Source organism: Telmatherina bonti (assembly GCF_933228915.1).
Source record: "Telmatherina bonti genome assembly, chromosome: 8".
In the NCBI taxonomy this organism is placed as follows: domain Eukaryota; kingdom Metazoa; phylum Chordata; class Actinopteri; order Atheriniformes; family Telmatherinidae; genus Telmatherina; species Telmatherina bonti.
Genome location: NC_136626.1, coordinates 33,172,295 through 33,191,944, shown reverse-complemented (window position 1 = coordinate 33,191,944; position 19,650 = coordinate 33,172,295). Strand labels below are relative to the sequence as shown.

The window sequence follows — 19,650 nt, the reverse complement described above, 5'->3', positions numbered from 1 at the left end:
AGCATGCAGATAAAAAAAAATTTTTATAACAAACAACAGACTACCCACCCCCACTTCTCTACTGCATCAATACTCCATGTCCTCTATGTCCTCATTCATCCAAGTAAGGAGTTGTAGAGTGCGATGGCCTGATGGACAAAGGAGTTTTTAAGCCTGTTAGTTCTACACAGTTGTCTATCACTGACCAGGCTCCTCTCGCTGCTGATGACAGTGTGCAGAGGGAGGCTAGCTTTGGCCAGAATAACCAACAGTTGGTCCAGAGTCCTCGACTCTGCCACCGTAACCAGAGTCTAGCCCCTCACCCCGCAGCATACCATGCTGTAAAAGGGGATGCTGGCAACCACAGACTGGTGAAACATTGGCAATAGTTTGCTGAAGATGTTGAAGGACCGCAGTCTCCTTAGGAAGTACAGAGCTATTGCCTTGATAAACTCTGTGCTTGATCTTCAGTAATGAACCTTTTCCGAACCAAGAAGCAGGTTGACATTCAGAGAGATCAGTGATTCAAACATACAGAAATGGTCAGAAAAGGCAGAGTCAGAGACTGCAATATCTATCTATATACATATTAAAACTCTAAGTTAAGATCAAATTATTAAAATCTGTCGAGATAACTGACAGTAATTCAGAAAATCCATCAGTAGAACTTACAGTGTCCTAGAGCTCTGCAGAAACACCCTTGAAATAAAACTAACATATTCGAAAAAAGTCAAATTAGGGTATGAAATTTACACTAAGGTTTTCCTCCTATTTTCCTCCCATTTCAACATTTAGTTATTAAATTTAAAATGAAAGGGTGCTGTTTAATTAAGAAAAGGTCTTCCGTTAGACATATTTCTACTAAAAAATGAAAATCTGAACTGTGAGAAATTATGAAGTCTTTAACTAATCTGACTTGCTGAACAACTATCTAAGAATATCTAAAACTAGTTATGTGAAGTTTTCCAGTGGGTTTTTCTCGAGTATCCAGCTGTTTGGGAAAAACTGGGAGAAAAAAAAAAAAGAAAAAAAAATCAAACATGCTGCAAAAGTAAAAATCCTTCAGGAATTAAATGTAGAAGAAGATGAAGTGTATTTATTGGCCTTTCTTTCGCAACCAACCCTAGGAGAATATAGAAAATATGGTGATGTGCTGAATCTTATTAAGCTCTTGGTGTGACATAGAGCAAGGTTCTTTCAGAATTTTTTGCACCTAAAAAAAAAACATTAATAAAGTGTTATTTGCATAAACGGACAGGAAGGTCAAAGGCATCTGCATCTGCTCGCTTCTCTTTGGAATGAAAATCTGCAGGCAGCACCGGGCATCAGAGTGACCCTGGTAAGGAGGTTTGTCTCTGGCTGCGTCACATTCCTGCTGGATTTTACTTCTGGAGACATGAACCAACCCAGTAGGTGTTTGATTTATGTTTTGGTCAGTTTGAGCAATGGGTAGAACAATTCCTCTGAAAACATCCGCATGTGTACATTGTCAGTAAGGAGTAATATTTCCCTTTATCCACATGATTTATAGAAATCTATGAAGAAATATTCCATGAGAATTAATCTGATTGAAATGACTCAGCTGGTCCATGTTCTTTCAGGTAGTATTTTATAGTAGTGGAGTATTATCACAGGGAATAATATGATAGAATACAATACGATATGATACAATACGATGCAAAACAATACAGTAAAATAAAATATGATACGATATATGATATGATGTGATACAATATGGGAAAATATGTCATGATACGTTACGATTTGATATGATTCAATATGATTTGATATGATAAGATACAGTAGGATGTCGTAAAATACGATATGATACGATACAATTTGACATGATACTCTACAATTTGATACAATGCGGTAAACTATGGTATGATACGATACGATTTGATACGATACGATTTGATATAGTATGATACAATTTGATATGATACAATATGATTTGATACGATACAGTTTGATACGATACGATTTGATGCAATACCATACAATTTGACATGATACTCTACAATTTGATACAATGCGGTAAACTATGGTATGATATGATACGATTTGATATGATACGATTTGATATAGTATGATACAATTTGATATGATACAATACAGTTTGATACGATACGATTTGATGCAATACCATACAATTTGAAACGGTACGATTTGATACGATATGCTACATCTTTATTCTCAGACACTTTTGATATTCATTTTAAATCATGTCAACAAGATTTAAACAAGACAAGACTCAAACATTACACAATAAAATTGCCCTCTTTCACACGATTCATCAGAACCTTAATCAGTTTTTGTTGAAAATTTGATTGATGTATAAAAGTTTTTCAGTCTAACTTTGTGTGCAATACATGATTTGGATTAGATGCCTGTTACCACCCTAATTAGAAAAGTGTTTTTTGAAACTGTTTCTCCCTTTTATACACAGTTTGACACTCCATAGACCTCTGCCCATCTTTAACTTTCTGAAATTATCCTTTTATTGCTAGTAATGTTACTGACCTGTTGCCACTTAACATAATCAGTTGTAAAATGTGCCTCCAGTTGATTTTTCTTCATTCCAATTACTTTTCCAGCTTCTTTTGCTTCTGTTTCAACTTGTCTCAGATGTGTTGCTGCCATCAAATTTAAATGAGCCTCTGATTAAACAGTAAAAAGTCTGAATTTTGACACATGAGATGTTGTTTATATTCTACTGGGAAAAAACTATGAAATTATGAGATTTGCAAACCATTTTGTTTCACAGCATCCTACCTTGTTGGAATTGGACTTGTATGTTACTGTAACATAAACGGATTCAACCATTTAACTGATTCATTAATATAACCTTCTGGAATCTGAAATCTCAACATAAGTTACTGCTTGGATTCGATTCCAGCCTTTCAGCTTAAAATGATTGTGTGGCCCCAATAAACAGGCCTACATTCATTTTTAGATTTGCTCTATCATCACTTTTCTACTGGTCTTCCTTCTAATTGCAATAACTCCATCAGTGGCAACGAAAACAAAGGACATTTGAATAAATCTGCTTTCTATGACACAACTGGACCATGTTCATTCTGGTAGTATTTTGCAGTATTGCTGTATTATGACTGCAAATGTTATGGTACAATATGATACAATACAGTACAGTACATTATATCGTATACCTTTATTGTCGGACGTGTCTGAAGTTTGTTTTGCATCATATTAGTAAGATGTTTATTTAAAACGGCATTGAAATAATCAGTGTTGGGAAAGTTCAATTTCTTCATGAACTAGTTCAAAGTTCAGTTCTCACATTTAAAAATGGAGTCGATCAGCTCATATTTCATAACTCACATTTTTTAACTATGTTCACTATTCCAAAGTTCAACTAGTTCATAGTTCTTTTTTATATGTTGCTGCAAGCTATTATCTTCAGTTACGGGCATTTTCCAGTTGTTGCCACCCATTCAGTCCATACACTCCTCACAAAGAGGTGGAGGTGTGGACCCAAACGCAGGACAGAATGGCAGGAGGCAGACCAGTTGCAGGAACAGGTTTAATCCTTAAACTAAAATAAAAAAAAAAAAAAGAACAGGTTGACCAGAAAACCTAACGCAAGAAGCCAACACATGAAGTTGACACAACCACATGGCGCTAACACACAATGTTGCACAATGAACCAGCAACAAATAACAGAAACCCAGTCGTATATCTACACACAAACAGAACAAGACACAGGTGGAATGACTTGGCTAATGAGTCCAGGTGAATCTAATGAACTAGAAAGCAAAACAGGAAGCAAGACACAAGGGAGCTAAGCAAAGAAAACTACAAAATAAAACAGGAAACTAGAGCTAAAGACTTAACAGAAAACGTATCATGCCAGTTGTAGCCAGATGCAGCTTTTGCTCCAACAGTATTCCTTTTAAAAGAAATGAGGAAAAACTTGCTGCTTAAATTACCTTTTTGTAATAAGTAATTAAACAATCGCCCTGTGGTGAACTGGTGAGGTGTCCAGGGTGTACCTCTCCTTTTGCACAAAGACTGCTGGGATAGGCTTTCCCGCGACCCTGAATGGGATTAAGTGGTTAGAAAAATGAATGAATGAGTAACTAAATCTGGTGCAGGAACCAGACTGAGGTAGCAAAGAAAGCATGTACCCCAAACTGCAAAACATTTAAACAGACGTTTTCCACAGAGACGCAGTCGTGTGGCGAGCTGTGTGTGTAACCGTGTGACACGGTCGAGGCGGTTTGGTCTGCTTGAGTAAAATACTTTGTGAAATCAAAGTTTTCCAAATTCCCCATTGAATCAAACTAAAACTTCCAGGCCACCCTGGTCTGAACGCGCTGAACTGCTTTCAGGAGGAACCTGTACAGGAGTTTTCCTGAACATGATGAAATCACAGGTTCTTTGGGATCCAGTGAGCCATTACTGGGGGCATCTTAATGGTTTTAGGCCATTGTTGTTTTGTCAGACTCCAGGGGCCTCATTTACGAAGCTGTTGCACGCACAAAACCTGGCGTACGCCAATTATAGTCAACTTTTGGGATTTATCAAAACACGACTTGGCTGTAAAAAGTCCCTACCTCCACGCCAACTCTGACCCTGCCGTGTGCACAAAATCTGGAGAAACGGGAAACGGCGACACCAAAGGCAGAAAATAAAACCAAAGAAATGGTGGGAAATTTGATACATTTGTTCAAAATCAAATATAAACCCTTATGCAGAATGCCGTACATTAACAGCATTTGCAAAAAAAAAAAAAAAGAAAAGAAAAAAACCCCGCACATTTGATGTTGTTCCTCCACCACGGAAAACATCAACCACTAAAATCTGTTCTGAAATGAAGCAGTTCTACGTGTTGTAAAAAACCATTTCACACAGTTAATAAGTCATACAGAAGCTGCCATAATAACAAAAGTCTAAATGAATAATTGCATTAAAATGACGTGGTTGGGGCTGCACGGTGGGGCAGTGGTTAGCACTGTGGCCTCACAGCAAGAAGGTCGCTGGTTCAATCCATGGCTGGTTTGGTCAGTGGCCTTTCTGTGTGGAGTTTGCATGTTCTCCCCGTGTATGCGTGGGTTCTCTCCTGGTACTCCGGCTTCCTCCCACCATCCAAATACATGCATGATAGGTTAATTGGTTCCTCTAAATTGCGTGAGTGGTTGTTCGTCTCTCTGTGTGGCCCTGCGATGGACTGGCGAGCTGTCCAGGGTGTACCCTGCCTTTTGGCCAAAGACTGCTGGGATAGGCTCCAGCCTCCCCGCGACCCTGAATTGGAATAAGCGGTTCGGAAAATGAATGAATGAATGAATGACGTGGTTGCCCATCATCAGGCTGATCAGGGTGTTTCCCCGACCTGCAGATACAGAACATGAAGTGATGGTTGGAGATAAAATGCTCCCCAATGCGTAAAGGCGCACAGTGGCTTTTCTGTCCCTGCAGATGAGCTTGGAGACTCCAAAGGGAAGTGACTGACAAGTTGGGGCTGATCACTCCTCTTCCCAACCCAGAGTGCAGAGTAACAGAACTATGTTCTCCACAACCAGACACGCCGTGGTGTAGCGGCCATCGGGCAGGTGGAGGCAGGCGGAGGTGCACAGGAAGAAACCTGTTGTACAGCTGCAGATGTGTGCAGATAGTGGAGACGCTACATAACATGGTACTAAATGGCGTCAACGCTTTACCTGCGTTCACCTGAACAATCATCCAATCTGAATGATTGTGTTGTCAATCATCTTCTCACATTGGAACCAAACTGTTGCTTTATGTCTAGAAGTGATGCAACACATCAGAGGTGGAGAATTCTGATTTATTCACAAGTTTATCTTTTAGTGTGGTTTCTGTCAGGGTGGTGTTTATTCCTCCCCATCTCCTGCTCCTCCTCCTTCATGGCAGTTATTGGTTCCTCTGCGAGGTCACCGCAGCTAGGGCACAAAGTGGAACCGCTGCCCCCCCTCTCCGACCACATCTGCAGCGCTGCAACCCAGCTGGGACACACAGGAACACCAGTATGTTCCCAGTAAATAAACTGGAGTCAGAGACGTCTCATTTATGTCCGTTCATTTTGTAATCTGAAACCAAGGAATGAACCACTTTCTGCATCATCTGGAGCATTTTGGTCCAGCGTATCTCTGGACTCGTTCATTTCCCTGCCAGCTTTTAATCTGTGGCAGTGGGCAGCGCCCCCCCTTCCTCCTCCTGTGGACCAAGATGCACTTTCTCCCTACATTTTATTGTCTGACCACTTTATTTTTACTTTCGGGAGAAGTCCGGTGTCTGATGAGACACACTGACAGCATCACCTGCTGACATTCCTCTGTCTTTCTGGTGGTGGTGGTGATGTCCATCCCGTCTCCACCAGATAAAATATTTTTACATTTTACAACCTCATTGATTAGAATTTCTACCTCATTTTCCAAAAAAATTCCTCTTTTTTGCTTTTTTTCCCTGCTGAACTGTCATGGAAATGAGCTCGATTAATATTTATCAGGGGTGTTCACCTGACCTTTTATGGACAATATGTGGGCGTGACAATATGTTCCCTCACGTGCACAACATTTAGTGTTAATCCTGATTTATGAAGCGAAACAGGCGTGGGACGTGCATGCGCACTGCTTTGTAAATCGGGAAGTTTTTTTGCGCCGCATTTCCTGTTTTCCTACGTACGCCACCTGTAGTCAGCGTTGCTACGCACAGTTTGACAAATGATGACTGTATCTCCATATGCAGTCTGAATATTGGTGTCCGCGCTGCCCCACCTGTCTCATATTTGACATTTTCCATTTGTACAAGCTGTACAGGATGAGATGAAAGTCATATCATTTCACTATGAACCTCTCTTTGTGCAACGAGGACATTACTTCTGATTCATGTAGGGGGGTTTCATGTGCTGCAACACTTCCTCTGTACTTCAGTTTCAATGACATGATCTGGTTTCTTTGTACTGTACACGACTATATTTAGATGAAATGTGTCTTACCATCAGATTAGCGGTTGTATTGCAGAGACGCTGTCCCAGGCAAATGAAATGAAAGGCTTGTTCTCTTCGCAGCAGCACGGCTACAGCACAGGGGCTGGAAACAGCTGGGAGCAGCAGGGAGAAGAAATGGGATCAATATGCCGTTTTAATAATCTTGTAACATGAAATCACACAACAATGTAACAGGCTGAAATTTTTTTTAGCTTCGTTTGATCTGCAGCATGTTTCCTTTACAATTTTTTTTCTCCCTTTCTGTGATTTTTCATATAGATAGTTCCCAGGGGTGGAAAAATCGAAAATCAGGATTTTTTTTTTTTTTGCTTCACAATTTAAAAAAAGTTTTTTTTCAAATAAATAAAATTAATTCATTCTAAATTTTTGTCATTTTTATTGTTTTTATTGACCTTTTTACTTGTCTTCTTGTGCATTATAGCAGCAGAATGATGTTCTGGCTACTGTTTTTTTTTTTTCCTCATTGAAATTAAGAAAAATGACGAGCAAAAAAAAAAAGTTTTATACATTTATTTTGTTTTTAATCTACAAAAATCAGCAATATCGAAGAATTGTGGAAATCACTATTTAAATCGAATCAGCACCCAAAAAAATCGGAATTGAATCAAATTGGGACTAAAGCATATCGTCACAGCCCTAATAGTTACCATATAGGATTTAAAGAAAAAAGGATTGTTTGCTTTGTTACCTCAAAACCTTCTGGAAACTTTTCATTAGACTTCATGTGTGTGAAAAAAAACTGAATGCGTGTTGGAATTTACATATGAAGCTAAGAAATGCGTGAAATGTAGGAATGTTGTTGCTCCACAACAAAGTGAGTCATTTAGGTCAATATGAAATTTACTTGGTTTGACGAACTTTGTGAAGGGAACTGCAGTTGGATGTACTGGTCACTCCTTTAAACCCACCAGTTTCATTGCTTTTTAACCCAAATATCTAGTCACAGGACAGCAACCCATCTAGTCATGTAGGCATGATGAAGACGACCTGCTGAAGGTCAAACTGAGCGTTAGAATGAGAAAGAAAGGAGATTTAAATGACTTTGAACGCAGCATGGTTGTTGGTCTGAGTGTTGACTGGGATTTTCCCACACAACCATCTCCAGTGTTTCCAGAGAAGGTCTGAAGAAGAGAAAATACAAAATACCCACAACAGAAGATGGAAAAACATTGCTGGTCTGATGAATCTCCATTGCAGCTCCACGTTCACATGGTAGGATCAGAATGTGCTGGAAGTCTCACTTTTCTGTGCATGTCAGCATCAGTGCGGCTCTGTTCTGGTAGGATTAGTTTTACCTGCAAAACATTGAAATGCATTGTGAGGGAGCAAGTTGGCAAAGGAAGAGGTGGCTTCAAAAGAAAAGGGTTTTATTTGCCCAAATAATGTAAAGGAATTAGGCCTTTAAAAGAGGTCAACTTAGCAAAAACTTAAATCTAAGTCCAGAAATAACTAAATTAACAGATTAGGTAACAGAATCAACATAACAAAAAAACTGACCTAACAAACAAGAAACAAATGGGAAGTTAAATACCGGCTGATCAGACCAGTTACTAAACATATGGGGTAACACATTAAACATACTAACAAACTAGACAAAGAAACAGAACCTAACAGGTAATTTACTTATTCATAACAAAACTAGCAAAAGAAAACCCAAACTACTCAAAAGTGGAAAAAAATGAATATAACAAACATTTAAAGAAACTAAATTGAGCACACGATCTCCCCCTCTAAAGATGAGGTCTTCCCAAAGGCCTGTGGCACTTCCTGCTCACCGGCTTCCCTTCTGTGAACACACCTGCCCCCCAGTGCCCAAGCTCATCCCTTCAGCACTGGTAAAAAGAAACATAAGGTTAAATCAAAACACAAACAGTTGAAAACACGGTGGCTCCTTAATGTGCGCGCTAACAAAAAAGAACTAAAGCATTTTAACTAAGTTTAATTATAAAGAAAACTAAATAACGGAAAATGTGGTGGTGCTTTTTGTTGTTACCGTCTTTACATGTGTGGCCATTGGTCTGGCCTTCACATGCATGAAGAAATCCATCATTTGTGCCCTACTTTGCTCCTTTTTTAGCCTTTTCTTTTTGCCTCCGTATGTTATGGCCCAATGAGGTTTTGCTGATCCAGGACCCAGAAAGCTGTTAGAACTCTTCAATGCAGCCTCAATTCTTCACCCAAAATGGAAATTAAATGCTTCCAGGAAACAAATACCACTAAAGCACGTATCAGTTTCTCATAATTTCTGACAGAACCACAGAGATGTCTGTTCGTATTGAGTTAGTATTGTAACAGGACCTTGGAGTTCAGTGAAGCACAGTCGATGATTTGTTCATAAATTACCAACATGGTGGATTTGTACAGGATTAATGTTTGCAGTCTCAGTGATTATTACAAATTACATGCGTTCTATAGGTAAACCTGACCCCGTCAGAATGTGGTTTTTGTCAGCCTATAAATAGAAAAGACCGTGGAGTTGAAGCATCTACATTTCTGCATGTCTACATTTTACATTTCAGCGTTTGTTTTTTTTCCTGCTTTAAATTTAGGACAAAATCAACTTAAAATAGCTGGTAAACAAAAAGAACTGTGTTCCACATACATACCTGTCTTGTGAATGTAATTTCAGGTCTAATATTATGGATTTTATTGGAAAGCAAAACATTTTCATTTCTCTTCTTTTTCAGTCTTTCATTCTCACTTCTATAAAATTTTAATGAATGACTTTGAACTAGTTTAAAAATTGAGATGGTGAGCTGTGAAGAGGAACTATTCATTGCAACCTGAGATAACTGAACTTTTTACTTTGTGGAGGCAGAGGTCTCATCAGGTCCTGATGTGGGGCGAGATGCGGTTGGGTTAATGTCCATGGCTGAGCTTCAGGCTGGTCTGACAGGAAAGCTCTGGGTTGTACTTACCATACAAAAATGTCCCAAAAAATACTTTTATAAAATCTGTAATCATAACTAGAATAGGTTTTCACTCCTTGCGCGTGCCATTCAAGAGTTAACAGTTGATCAATCAGACGCAGGCAGGACATAGGGCGGAGCTTTCTCTGTTCGCTTGTTTCTGACAGAGGCTGATCTGAGAGGATCAATACAAAATTAATGAATAGGTTTGTGAAAAATGCTTGATTATTTCTTGCCCTTCTGGACTTGCATGTTAAAATAAATTAGACTGAAATGTGCATCATAAAGACACTTTAAATTTCACTGCGTCATTCATTAGAAGACCAGCCTCTCTTCACATTGACTGCAAGATCTCCAGAGCTGAGCAGAAACCTTAAATATTACTATAATTATCATTTGAAATCATACATGGTGCGCTTTTACATATATAAATGTATATGTATATGTGTATAATCTTTCACTTGCTTTAAAAAAATAATTTCTGTTAACAAATACAAAAATATGTGGGACTGAAAGGAGCCTCCACCTTGGAAAGGTTGCACATAAGTCCAATGTGAGTTGAGGTCTCGCTCAGGACACACGGGCCAGTAAACCTGATCCTCCTGATCAAAGGGATTGCATCCAGAGACATATTTAATACAGATCATCTTTCTTATAATCATTTATGAACATCAGTATTCTTGAAAACTGGTGAAGTTGTTCCGTCTGCTATATTGTGATTGAAATAAAAAACATGTTTTCATATAAAACTACATGTGATAACTTGTAGACAATTCGCTCATGTCTTTTTTTTTTATTTCTTTTATTTAGGAGTACCAAATTGACATCATCTTTGCCCAGACATGGACAGACAATCGGCTCAGATACAACAACACCATGAAAATATTAACTCTGAACAGCAACATGGTTGGACTTATATGGCTGCCAGACACCATCTTCAGAAACTCCAAGAATGCAGATTCGCACTGGATCACGATGCCTAACCAGCTGCTCAGGATATGGAATGATGGGAAGATACTTTACACCTTAAGGTAAACTCAAATATCTGTCCGTATGGAGAATTATCAGAGAAATAAATTAAAACATGCATATGGAACAAAAATTTCACTTTGACATGCAGAATCTATGAGAAAATATTGAGTCCAATTTCCTTTTTGCGCACTTAATACAGTTAACATTTTTATTTAAAATCACCTTTTTTTCGATTATTGTATTGTTGTAGTTTTTTTTAAAGCCTTCTAAATCATTACTTCTAATGGCCCTAAAATGCAGTAAGCATTGTGTTTGAATGGACAAATGGTAGATTTTCTTTTCTCTCTCTTTTTTTTTTTTCTTTTTAAATTTTTATTGATTTAATGCCAGCATGACCAGGACCAACAAGCAAACAGACAATGCATGTATCAATGCAAGCTTCTATACATTTAGGTATAGAGGCAATATGTGCCAATTTACATTTATTAACAACAAAAAAACAGGTGCATTACGTTCTGCTGCAACAAAAAGCAAAACAATGATAGCTCATTTTGCAAACAGGGTTTTACACACATTTATGACTTAATCGCAGAAACACATAATGACACAAACATACACAACCGACTCAAATACAATTGCCTAACCTAATCAAGAAAACAAGAGAAAAAACACACACAATTAGGAACCCTTCCCATCCTGGTGAGCCCTCTTGGAGAAATGTTAAGGTTAATGTCCTCCTTTGTTTCTGCGTCTTGTTTTGGTTTTACTTTTAGGATGGTGTCATGCTGCTACGTAGCTGAGGCATCTATCGTGATATGGCTAATAATTCAGTTGTTTCCATTCTTTTTCGCTGGAAGCTCACAGTTTGCAGTTATTGCTAAGTCAGCAGCTGCTGGTATACACCTGGAAAGGTACAAGTTAGCAAGTGGTTAATGAACTGACCTGAAGCTCGCGGTAGCTAGCTCACTGCTAGCTACCGCTAGCTCACTGCTAGCACCCTGCTAGCCACTCCCAGCACACTTCTTTTCACAACCTCATAGAATCTGGTGAGTGATGATCTGGGCAGAGAAAAAAGCAACAAAGAGGGCTAACAGAGAGATAAAAGTGTTTATACGTTTGTTCACAGTGGAACTGAAAATATCCAGTTGCCATATTACAGCAGCTCAAAAACATGGAGTTACTCACACAAGCAACTATACAAATATATTTGCATTTATAAACCCCCACATGAGCAGATGCTGTTAGACAGGATTTGTTCTCCTGGTATTTCACCACACTGCCTGCACCAGCAGCCATTAATTCAGGTGTATACCTGAAAATACATCTACAGGGAGGACTTTCTAAGGACTTTGTAAGTAATGGTAATGAATATAAAAAAATCATTACAAATGTTATTCAACTTCAGATGGGTCTTTACACAGATGCATCCTGTTGCCTGTTGCATCAGTGGTGCCTAGAAATCTTTGTTGGGGAAATCAGGTGTGGGCACAGATTTGGAAAAGGCAAAACAGGAAAAGGAAGACAGGAAATGTGAATAGTCTTGAAAAACATTTAGTTTTTACAAAATTATAAACATTTTATCATAACATGCGAACCTACAATAACCCATAAACAAATCAAATTTGTTTCATCATAATGTCCATACTACATTTTATGTTGAATGAAAAATATTGGCTGTCTTTTAACCCTCATTAAAATAAGGTGCTGCATTGATCAGTAAAGTACAAAACGTTTGTGTCCAGTCAGGTTTATCAGTGTTTATTCAACATAAATGGTGTATTGAAGCAGGGAAACATCTCAAATCTGGAGGTTAGGGGTGCCGGGGGGTCAGAATTGGACATCCCCACTATCTATGAACATGGCACAGTCATTTCATGAAGATATATTCATATTATATTCATAAAATGGAACAGATTTTGAAGTTTTCGTGCTGCCTTATGATCAAATTTTGTAGCATTGATGTAAAAAGAACATTTTCATGACTGGTATGGTGTCACTGACGAGACGTATTCACCTGCAGCCAGATCTGCAGCTCCACACAACAGCTGTTTTATGTGAGCTGCCCCCAACACTGCTGTAAGGTTGCAATAATTCTTGTTACTTGTTTCTGGATATTTTAGTTATTTGTGATATGATAATATGATATCACTGAAGTTTGCTTGACAAACTGCATAATACTTACCGAGATACATGCTGTCCTCTCATCATCTTTTGCCACAACTGAAACCCGAGCCGATTTCTGCTGTTGACCACGCTTGGCTCTCTTTCCCTTGCTAACCTGAGTGGAGACCAAGCGGCAACCTCCGGTGGTTAAAAGTGAAGCCTATACGGAAATGCATAAAACTGCAGTTCCCCCTTCATCCGCTAGGGGCTCCAAAACAGAGCAAATCCCCATAGACTCCCATGTTAAAAAGGCCAAATTCACAGCAGAAATAAACATGTTTACAGCCTGGTTCAAAAATTAATTTTGGTTTATAGGTCAGGTTTACATTCATGACAACTGTGGGGGAGTGATTTTTTTTCCAACTCGCTCGTTTAAAAGTCATTTAATCTCTGAGTTAGGCATATTTAGGGGCGGGTCCTTTTGATTGACAGGTACTGATCTCCAGGTTCAAGTCAGAAGAACGTAGAACAACTGCGGTTTTTAGCCTGCTTGCCTCCATTAGCTGGTTAGCTCCTGTTATCTCCGGGTTAGCTTGGTTAGCTTTTAGCTCCAGAAAGCTCAGAGTTCGCTCGATGTCAATCATCCGCCATGACGCTCAAGACTCCCCTCTCAGCTCCACCTCTTTGCCCTTATTTGTATTTTCCGGGCGAGACGACGCACATGACCCTGCCAACATGGCGACGGTAGGAACCACCCACCGAGCTTCATTTCAGCTCTTCAGAAAACTACGGGTGACGTCACAGAGGCTCCGTCCGTCTCTTTATATACAGTCTATGGTGGAAACCAATGCTCATACTGCAGTACTGCTACATTCAGTACTGACCATGGAGGTCATCTTATATTTGATGTTCGAAACACATTTGATTAATTGTCTTGATGGGCACCTGGGTGGCCAGTCTCAATCGAGAGGTGGCCCCTTGGGCCCCTTGGGCCACCTTCTTGACACGCCACTGTCCTTCTGACTCTAACAAACCTCCAACTTCTGAGTTTTTGCTTTGCTTCTCAGTTTGTTTTGACATTTTTCAGCTCAGAGATTAATTTCACCAAGCTGGAGGCCACTATGCTCCCTGTAGCTCTCAGAGCTCTTTTATCACACCCTTGTTTTTCCACCTATATAATGTACCAACATTGTATTACAGAGGTCAGCAGAGAATTCCTTTATTGATTGTTTTTTGCTCTGACAAACATTGTTGATTGCAAGTTTAAATGCTGCCCAGCTTATCGCAGGTGAGCTTTAATTTGGAAATATCACAATGAAAACTGCAGCGCTTTTTGTAGAGTCAAGTGTTTGGTACAGGACCTCTTGGAAATCAAATAATTATTTTTTGTAGGGTGGAAAGAAGCAGTGATGTGATTTCACTGGAAATTACTCAGATCCATCATACATCCTGGCATGTATTATAAATTACATGGTCAGGTGAATAAACTTTATATATGATCTTTAATGATCATGGGCTTGGAAATCCATGAAATCCACACAGACACATCTGGCATTTATTGGAGATCATGTGATTACACAACAATATTCCTTCCTGCTTCATGACTCACCAGGCAGTCATGCCCACAAAATACCAGAAGTTGTCAGTGATGTTTACAGTAGATGAAAATCCTGAATATATTTTGGTTTGGGGTCAGACATGATGGTGGCTTCTTTTGGACACTTTTTTTCCTATTTGAAAAGTTGAATTTTAACTTGCATTAGACGATGGACACTGTTTGTTCAGGGACAATCTGATTTTCAGACGGGAGCTCATGCAGGGATTTCTTCTACAGACTTGTGGCTGTTCATAATGGAGCATTGCCTGAAGGCCTGAAGATCACAGTCAATCAATACTGGTTTAAAGCAGCCTTTCTTTCGATTCACTCCGTTTTTCCAGCGATATATAAGGCTGTGGATGAAAATCTTACATTGCAAAATGCTATCTTAAATGGCACAAATATGTGTGCATGAAGTCTCTTACAGAGTTGTGAGTCTGTGCTCTTTTTCCCCCATTTTTCTTCCTCTTAACAATGGTTCTGTAAATGCAAACATTTAAAGTCAATCTATGAGATATTTTGTAGCCTTTTAACACTTAAATCAAATCAAATCAAATCAAAGATACTTTATTTATCCCAGAGGGGAAATTCAAGCTCGTCCAAGGTTAGACATACGGACATTTACATACATTACATACAGACATTTAAATGCTTGATCAAATAAATATTAGAGAATTTAACTGTATTTATTTACTTGGCCTTCTGTGGAAGTCTACAGTTGATGAATATAGAAATAGAGAAAATATTTCTTCATACAAGTACAATGTATTGTGTCACCATTTGACATAACCTCCTGACTACCAGGAAAGAAAATGTGTAACTACAAATGTCCACTACGGAGGACATTGCTTAAACTTTTAAATATTGTGATAAAATATAGTTATATTTATCTAAGAAACGATTTAATGTGTTTATAAGATATTCAATGAAAATATAACCACAAAATTTCAAGTAAAAATCAGCACAAAGAAAAGTATTATGCACTTTCGCTCTTCCCATAAAACATGCTTGTTGCAATGGAGGCCATTTTTCTTGAAGAGAGAAAGAGAAAGAGAAAGAAAGTTCACAAAGCCCTAACCCCCACAAATGAGGTACCATTTAAAATCACTAAATGTCCTCTTTAAAAACCAAAAGGTGTTAGTTCAGTAGCATTCAGGGAGATGAAAATATTTAGATTTACAAAGGTCCTCCACAGAGGACAAATTGAACTACTGGTAGTCAGATCATTGTAGTGCAAAAGGTGTCCACCAGGGGGCAGAAGACAAGAATCAGATCGTATGCAACAGGGTTTTACGTAAGATTATTTTCGTCCCATATGGTGACGCACTTAGTCTCAGTTAAGTCTATGTATGAAATATGATTCATTTGGCCGTAAATATAATAACACATAGGTTTCTAACCGGAAAAGGGCTCTGACTCGTGACCGTAGGCACTGACATGTGCAGCATGCCAGGACTGAGAAACCAGTCAGGAAAACAGAACTCTTTATTCCAAACTGGTGGACCACGTTACAGCTGCATTTTGCCTTACGGCATTGTATCATGCACTAGCAACTGGATATCAACCCACTGGTAGCATTTTGATTTGGCAAAGAATTGCAATTGACATGATTGAAGGAAGCAGGAAAAAGCAACTGAAAAAGTTATGGAGTTAGAGTTAACAATAAAATGACTTTACTGGTTGGAGCAAGATAGTCTCCATTAGGGGGTGTCATGTGCAAAAGTTCAGCAGTGGAGCTTTAAACCGCTGACTACTCTGCTTCGATCAGAATGGGTCCAAATCAGGAAGTGGACTCTGAGCTCGGCACTACCCACTAGAGGAGGAACTGACTTAACTACAGCAACATAAAAGACACATGGAAGTATGAGGATGGCAATATTTGAAACAGACATCTCCATTTGCATCTTTAGGGGAGCGTAAAAGGGTCTTGAGGGCTATGTCGTCTATACGTGACTGCCACTTCCTGCTATTTTTATGTTTTGTGAAGACTGTTTCATGATAATCTGCTAATAGGAAAAAAATCATTAAACCAGTCAGTTTATACTTGAACTGTTATTAGGTCATATTGTTTATGGGAAATGTCTATGCAGAGTTATTTGTGAGAGCAATTCAAATGTAAACATCTTGTCATTAACAACTATTAGTGCAAACTGGCTGCTAGATTGTTAAAACCAGTTTACAGAGGTATTGAACCTCAAACCCTTAAGCTTCATTTGTAGTCACAGATTTCCACAATACAACATAATAATAAGCATCTCAGGAAAGCTGCCAGTCTATTTGGTGCCCTGTCTCTGTCAGAACTTGATGAATGTGTGTGTAATGACTGTCGCCATGCAGCATCAGACCTCCACATTATACGTTTTTCATTATATCTCAGTCTGGGAAACATAATGTTGGATGTGGAAGCGTACACACAGAGCCTGTACATTTCCACACAAACAAAGAAGCAGCATTTCAATGACCACATCGAATGACAAACAAAAGTAGATTCTGACTCAGGCAGCTTTGTTGACTCCTAAGAAGAGAGCAAATTTGGGGGAATAATATCTGCTGATGGCATGATGGAAAAACAATGAAATGTCATTTGCTGTTAATTGTCCACTAGCTTGGCTGGAGTAAACAGAGATGACATTTTATGATGTCCATGCCTCCCTCACATGGATGGTACTGTCCCATTTCCATACTTTAATATGATTGAAAGATCATACTAAAATTGAATTGCAAAGATTTTTCTCGACTTTTCCCCTCCCGTCTATTGTCTCGTGTGTCCAATCCCAGACAGCATTTTATGTTGCTTTTATCTTCCACTCTTTCTCACTAAGCAGAAAATGCCATTTTTTGGGGGGGAAAAAGAAATAAAAGCAGCTCAACCTTTAGAGGAGCCTTCCTTTTTATCATCCTGGTTGATTTTTTAACGACTTGGTTTGATGTGAGAATAGATCTGGTCCATTTCATCCTGTAAGAAAAGGTAGGCACATCCTGGATGCTTCCTGTTGCCTTGTTTCCCACTGAGATAAGAAATGATAGCAGCTTTCTTTAACTGGTTTATAATTGAAGGTCAACAGCACTCTGGCTTCATAATTGCATCACACCAGACAGCTTTCCCCGAGCAGCCACATGTGATAATTACAGAAGTCTATTTTCTGAGAAAATTGCATGTCGCTTTTGTGAGAACACCGTCGCCATCAAACGCCGTAATTCAAGGTTGCAAGAGCTGCTGGAAGTGTGAAGATGAGACATTACCTCCCCACAATACCGAATGTTTTTCATCAGTTTTGTTGATGTTGCCAAAAATCAGACAAATCTGCAGAACATGCAGTGCCTACATGAATCAAATACTGTGTCTGGCTTTTAAAGTAAATTTTTTGCGTTTTAGTTTTTATCTCCAGACAATTTTAAATGGGGCTCCTGCTAACTGAAGGTTTGCAAAGCTTGTCTGATGACTCCAGCTTGTCTGGTTCAGTTCGAACCTTTAAACTCTGCCATGTTATATTTCTCCTTTCCTGAGATGTGTGACATATTATGCATTGTTAAAGTATTATGGTGTAATGTGCACATTTGAAAGGGTTGATGGTGAATTGCAGGAGTTGAATAGTTAAAAATGTATATTGTATAATGGCATTGTTCATGATTGTTGTGTCTATGAGCATTCAGTCCAGTACAAAAAGTATCAATACTATGTGCAAATATTTACAATTCGGTAGGAGTTCAATGATTGCATGCAGGGAATTGTGTTGTGCGTTCGCACGGTGACCTTCCTTTATTTACTAAAAAGTAACCGCGTACCCCTACCAAACTGTTGGAGCAGAGGGTGTCACAGATGCAGGCAGGACCCAGCTTTTCCCAAAACCAAATTTGCTTTGGACAAACAGTAAATTTGATACTTCTTCATATATGTGAAACAAAGTTATGAGTCTGAAGCCACTGTCTGCATTGTTTGTGGCTGTCCCTTCAGGAGACAACCATAACAAGACACCAGGCGGAGGCTACAGCAGTCTCCACCCTTTTAGCGCCACGCCTGATACTCCTTAGTTGGAAAAAGGAACTGGGTATTACAGGATCATTTTATAAAGTTAAGGATGGGCAACAGTCCACCAAAGTGTTACAAACTGTTTCTAAAAAGAGGGAAATAATTTTAGAAATACTATTTTTGAATTGGGGGCTGCACGGTGGCGCAGTGGTTAGCACTGTGGCCTCACAGCAAAAAGGTTGCTGGTTCAATCCTTGGCTGGTTTGGTCAGTGGCCTTTCTGTGTGGAGTTTGCATGTTCTCCCCATGTATGCGTAGGTTCTCTCCGGGTACTCCGGCTTCCTCCCACCATCCAAACACATGCATGATAGGTTAATTGGTTACTCTAAATTGCCCCTAGGAGTGAGTGTGAGCGTGAGTGTGGTTGTTCGTCTCTCTGTGTGTGGCCCTGCGATGGACTGGCGAGCTGTCCAGGGTGTACCCTGCCTGTCGCCCAAAGCCAGCTGGGATAGGCTCCAGCTTCCCCGCGACCCTGAATTGGAATAAGCGGTTCGGAAAATGAATGAATGAATGAATATTTTTGAATTGAGGTTGGTAATAAAAGAAGCACTTCGTAGGTAGTCTCTGTAAAGATGGAAAGATGGACGGAGGTGCACCAATCTGAGACAAACTGGCTCCAAAAACTGTGGAACATTTTGGAAAAACGTTCCTCAAAGTCAAAATGTTTGTACTGAGGATTCTACCATCTTCAGTGTATATCATCCAAAGATTCAGAGAATCAGGAGGAATCTATGTGCACATGGGACAAAGCCAATAGTCAGGATGCTGGTGATGTTTAGGGCCACAGGTAGCACTGCAATAAACCAGAAATGATTCTCTTCTGGAAATTATTGTATGGACACAGGAAAAGATTTTTAGAAAAAACTTTCTGTGACAAAGTTCTCCTTGAAATCCTCACATGCCAGATAAAGATCCAGCATATAAAGAAGAAGCCAAACGTAAACATGACTAAACCTCATTTAAAATAAAATGAGGCAAAGTGGAAAACTTTTCTGTGTTGGGATTAATCAAATCTGTAATTGGTAAAAAAAAAAAAAAAAAAAAGTTTATTCAAAACTCAGTCTGGTGTTTTT

At 39.1% G+C, this 19,650-nt stretch overlaps 1 protein-coding gene across 2 annotated transcripts in view; it reads left to right on the top strand.

Moving 5' to 3' along the window:
• The window catches only part of gabrg3 (gamma-aminobutyric acid type A receptor subunit gamma3), a gene marked incomplete at both ends in the record, with an annotated part of 76,815 nt that overhangs the window by 40,957 nt on the left and 16,208 nt on the right, over positions 1-19,650 (top strand). For both annotated transcript variants that reach the window (XM_079244862.1, XM_079244863.1), the window contains one exon: positions 10,687-10,907. In XM_079244862.1, the coding sequence (XP_079100988.1) occupies positions 10,687-10,907 (221 nt within the window). The remainder of the gene's footprint in view (positions 1-10,686; positions 10,908-19,650) is intronic.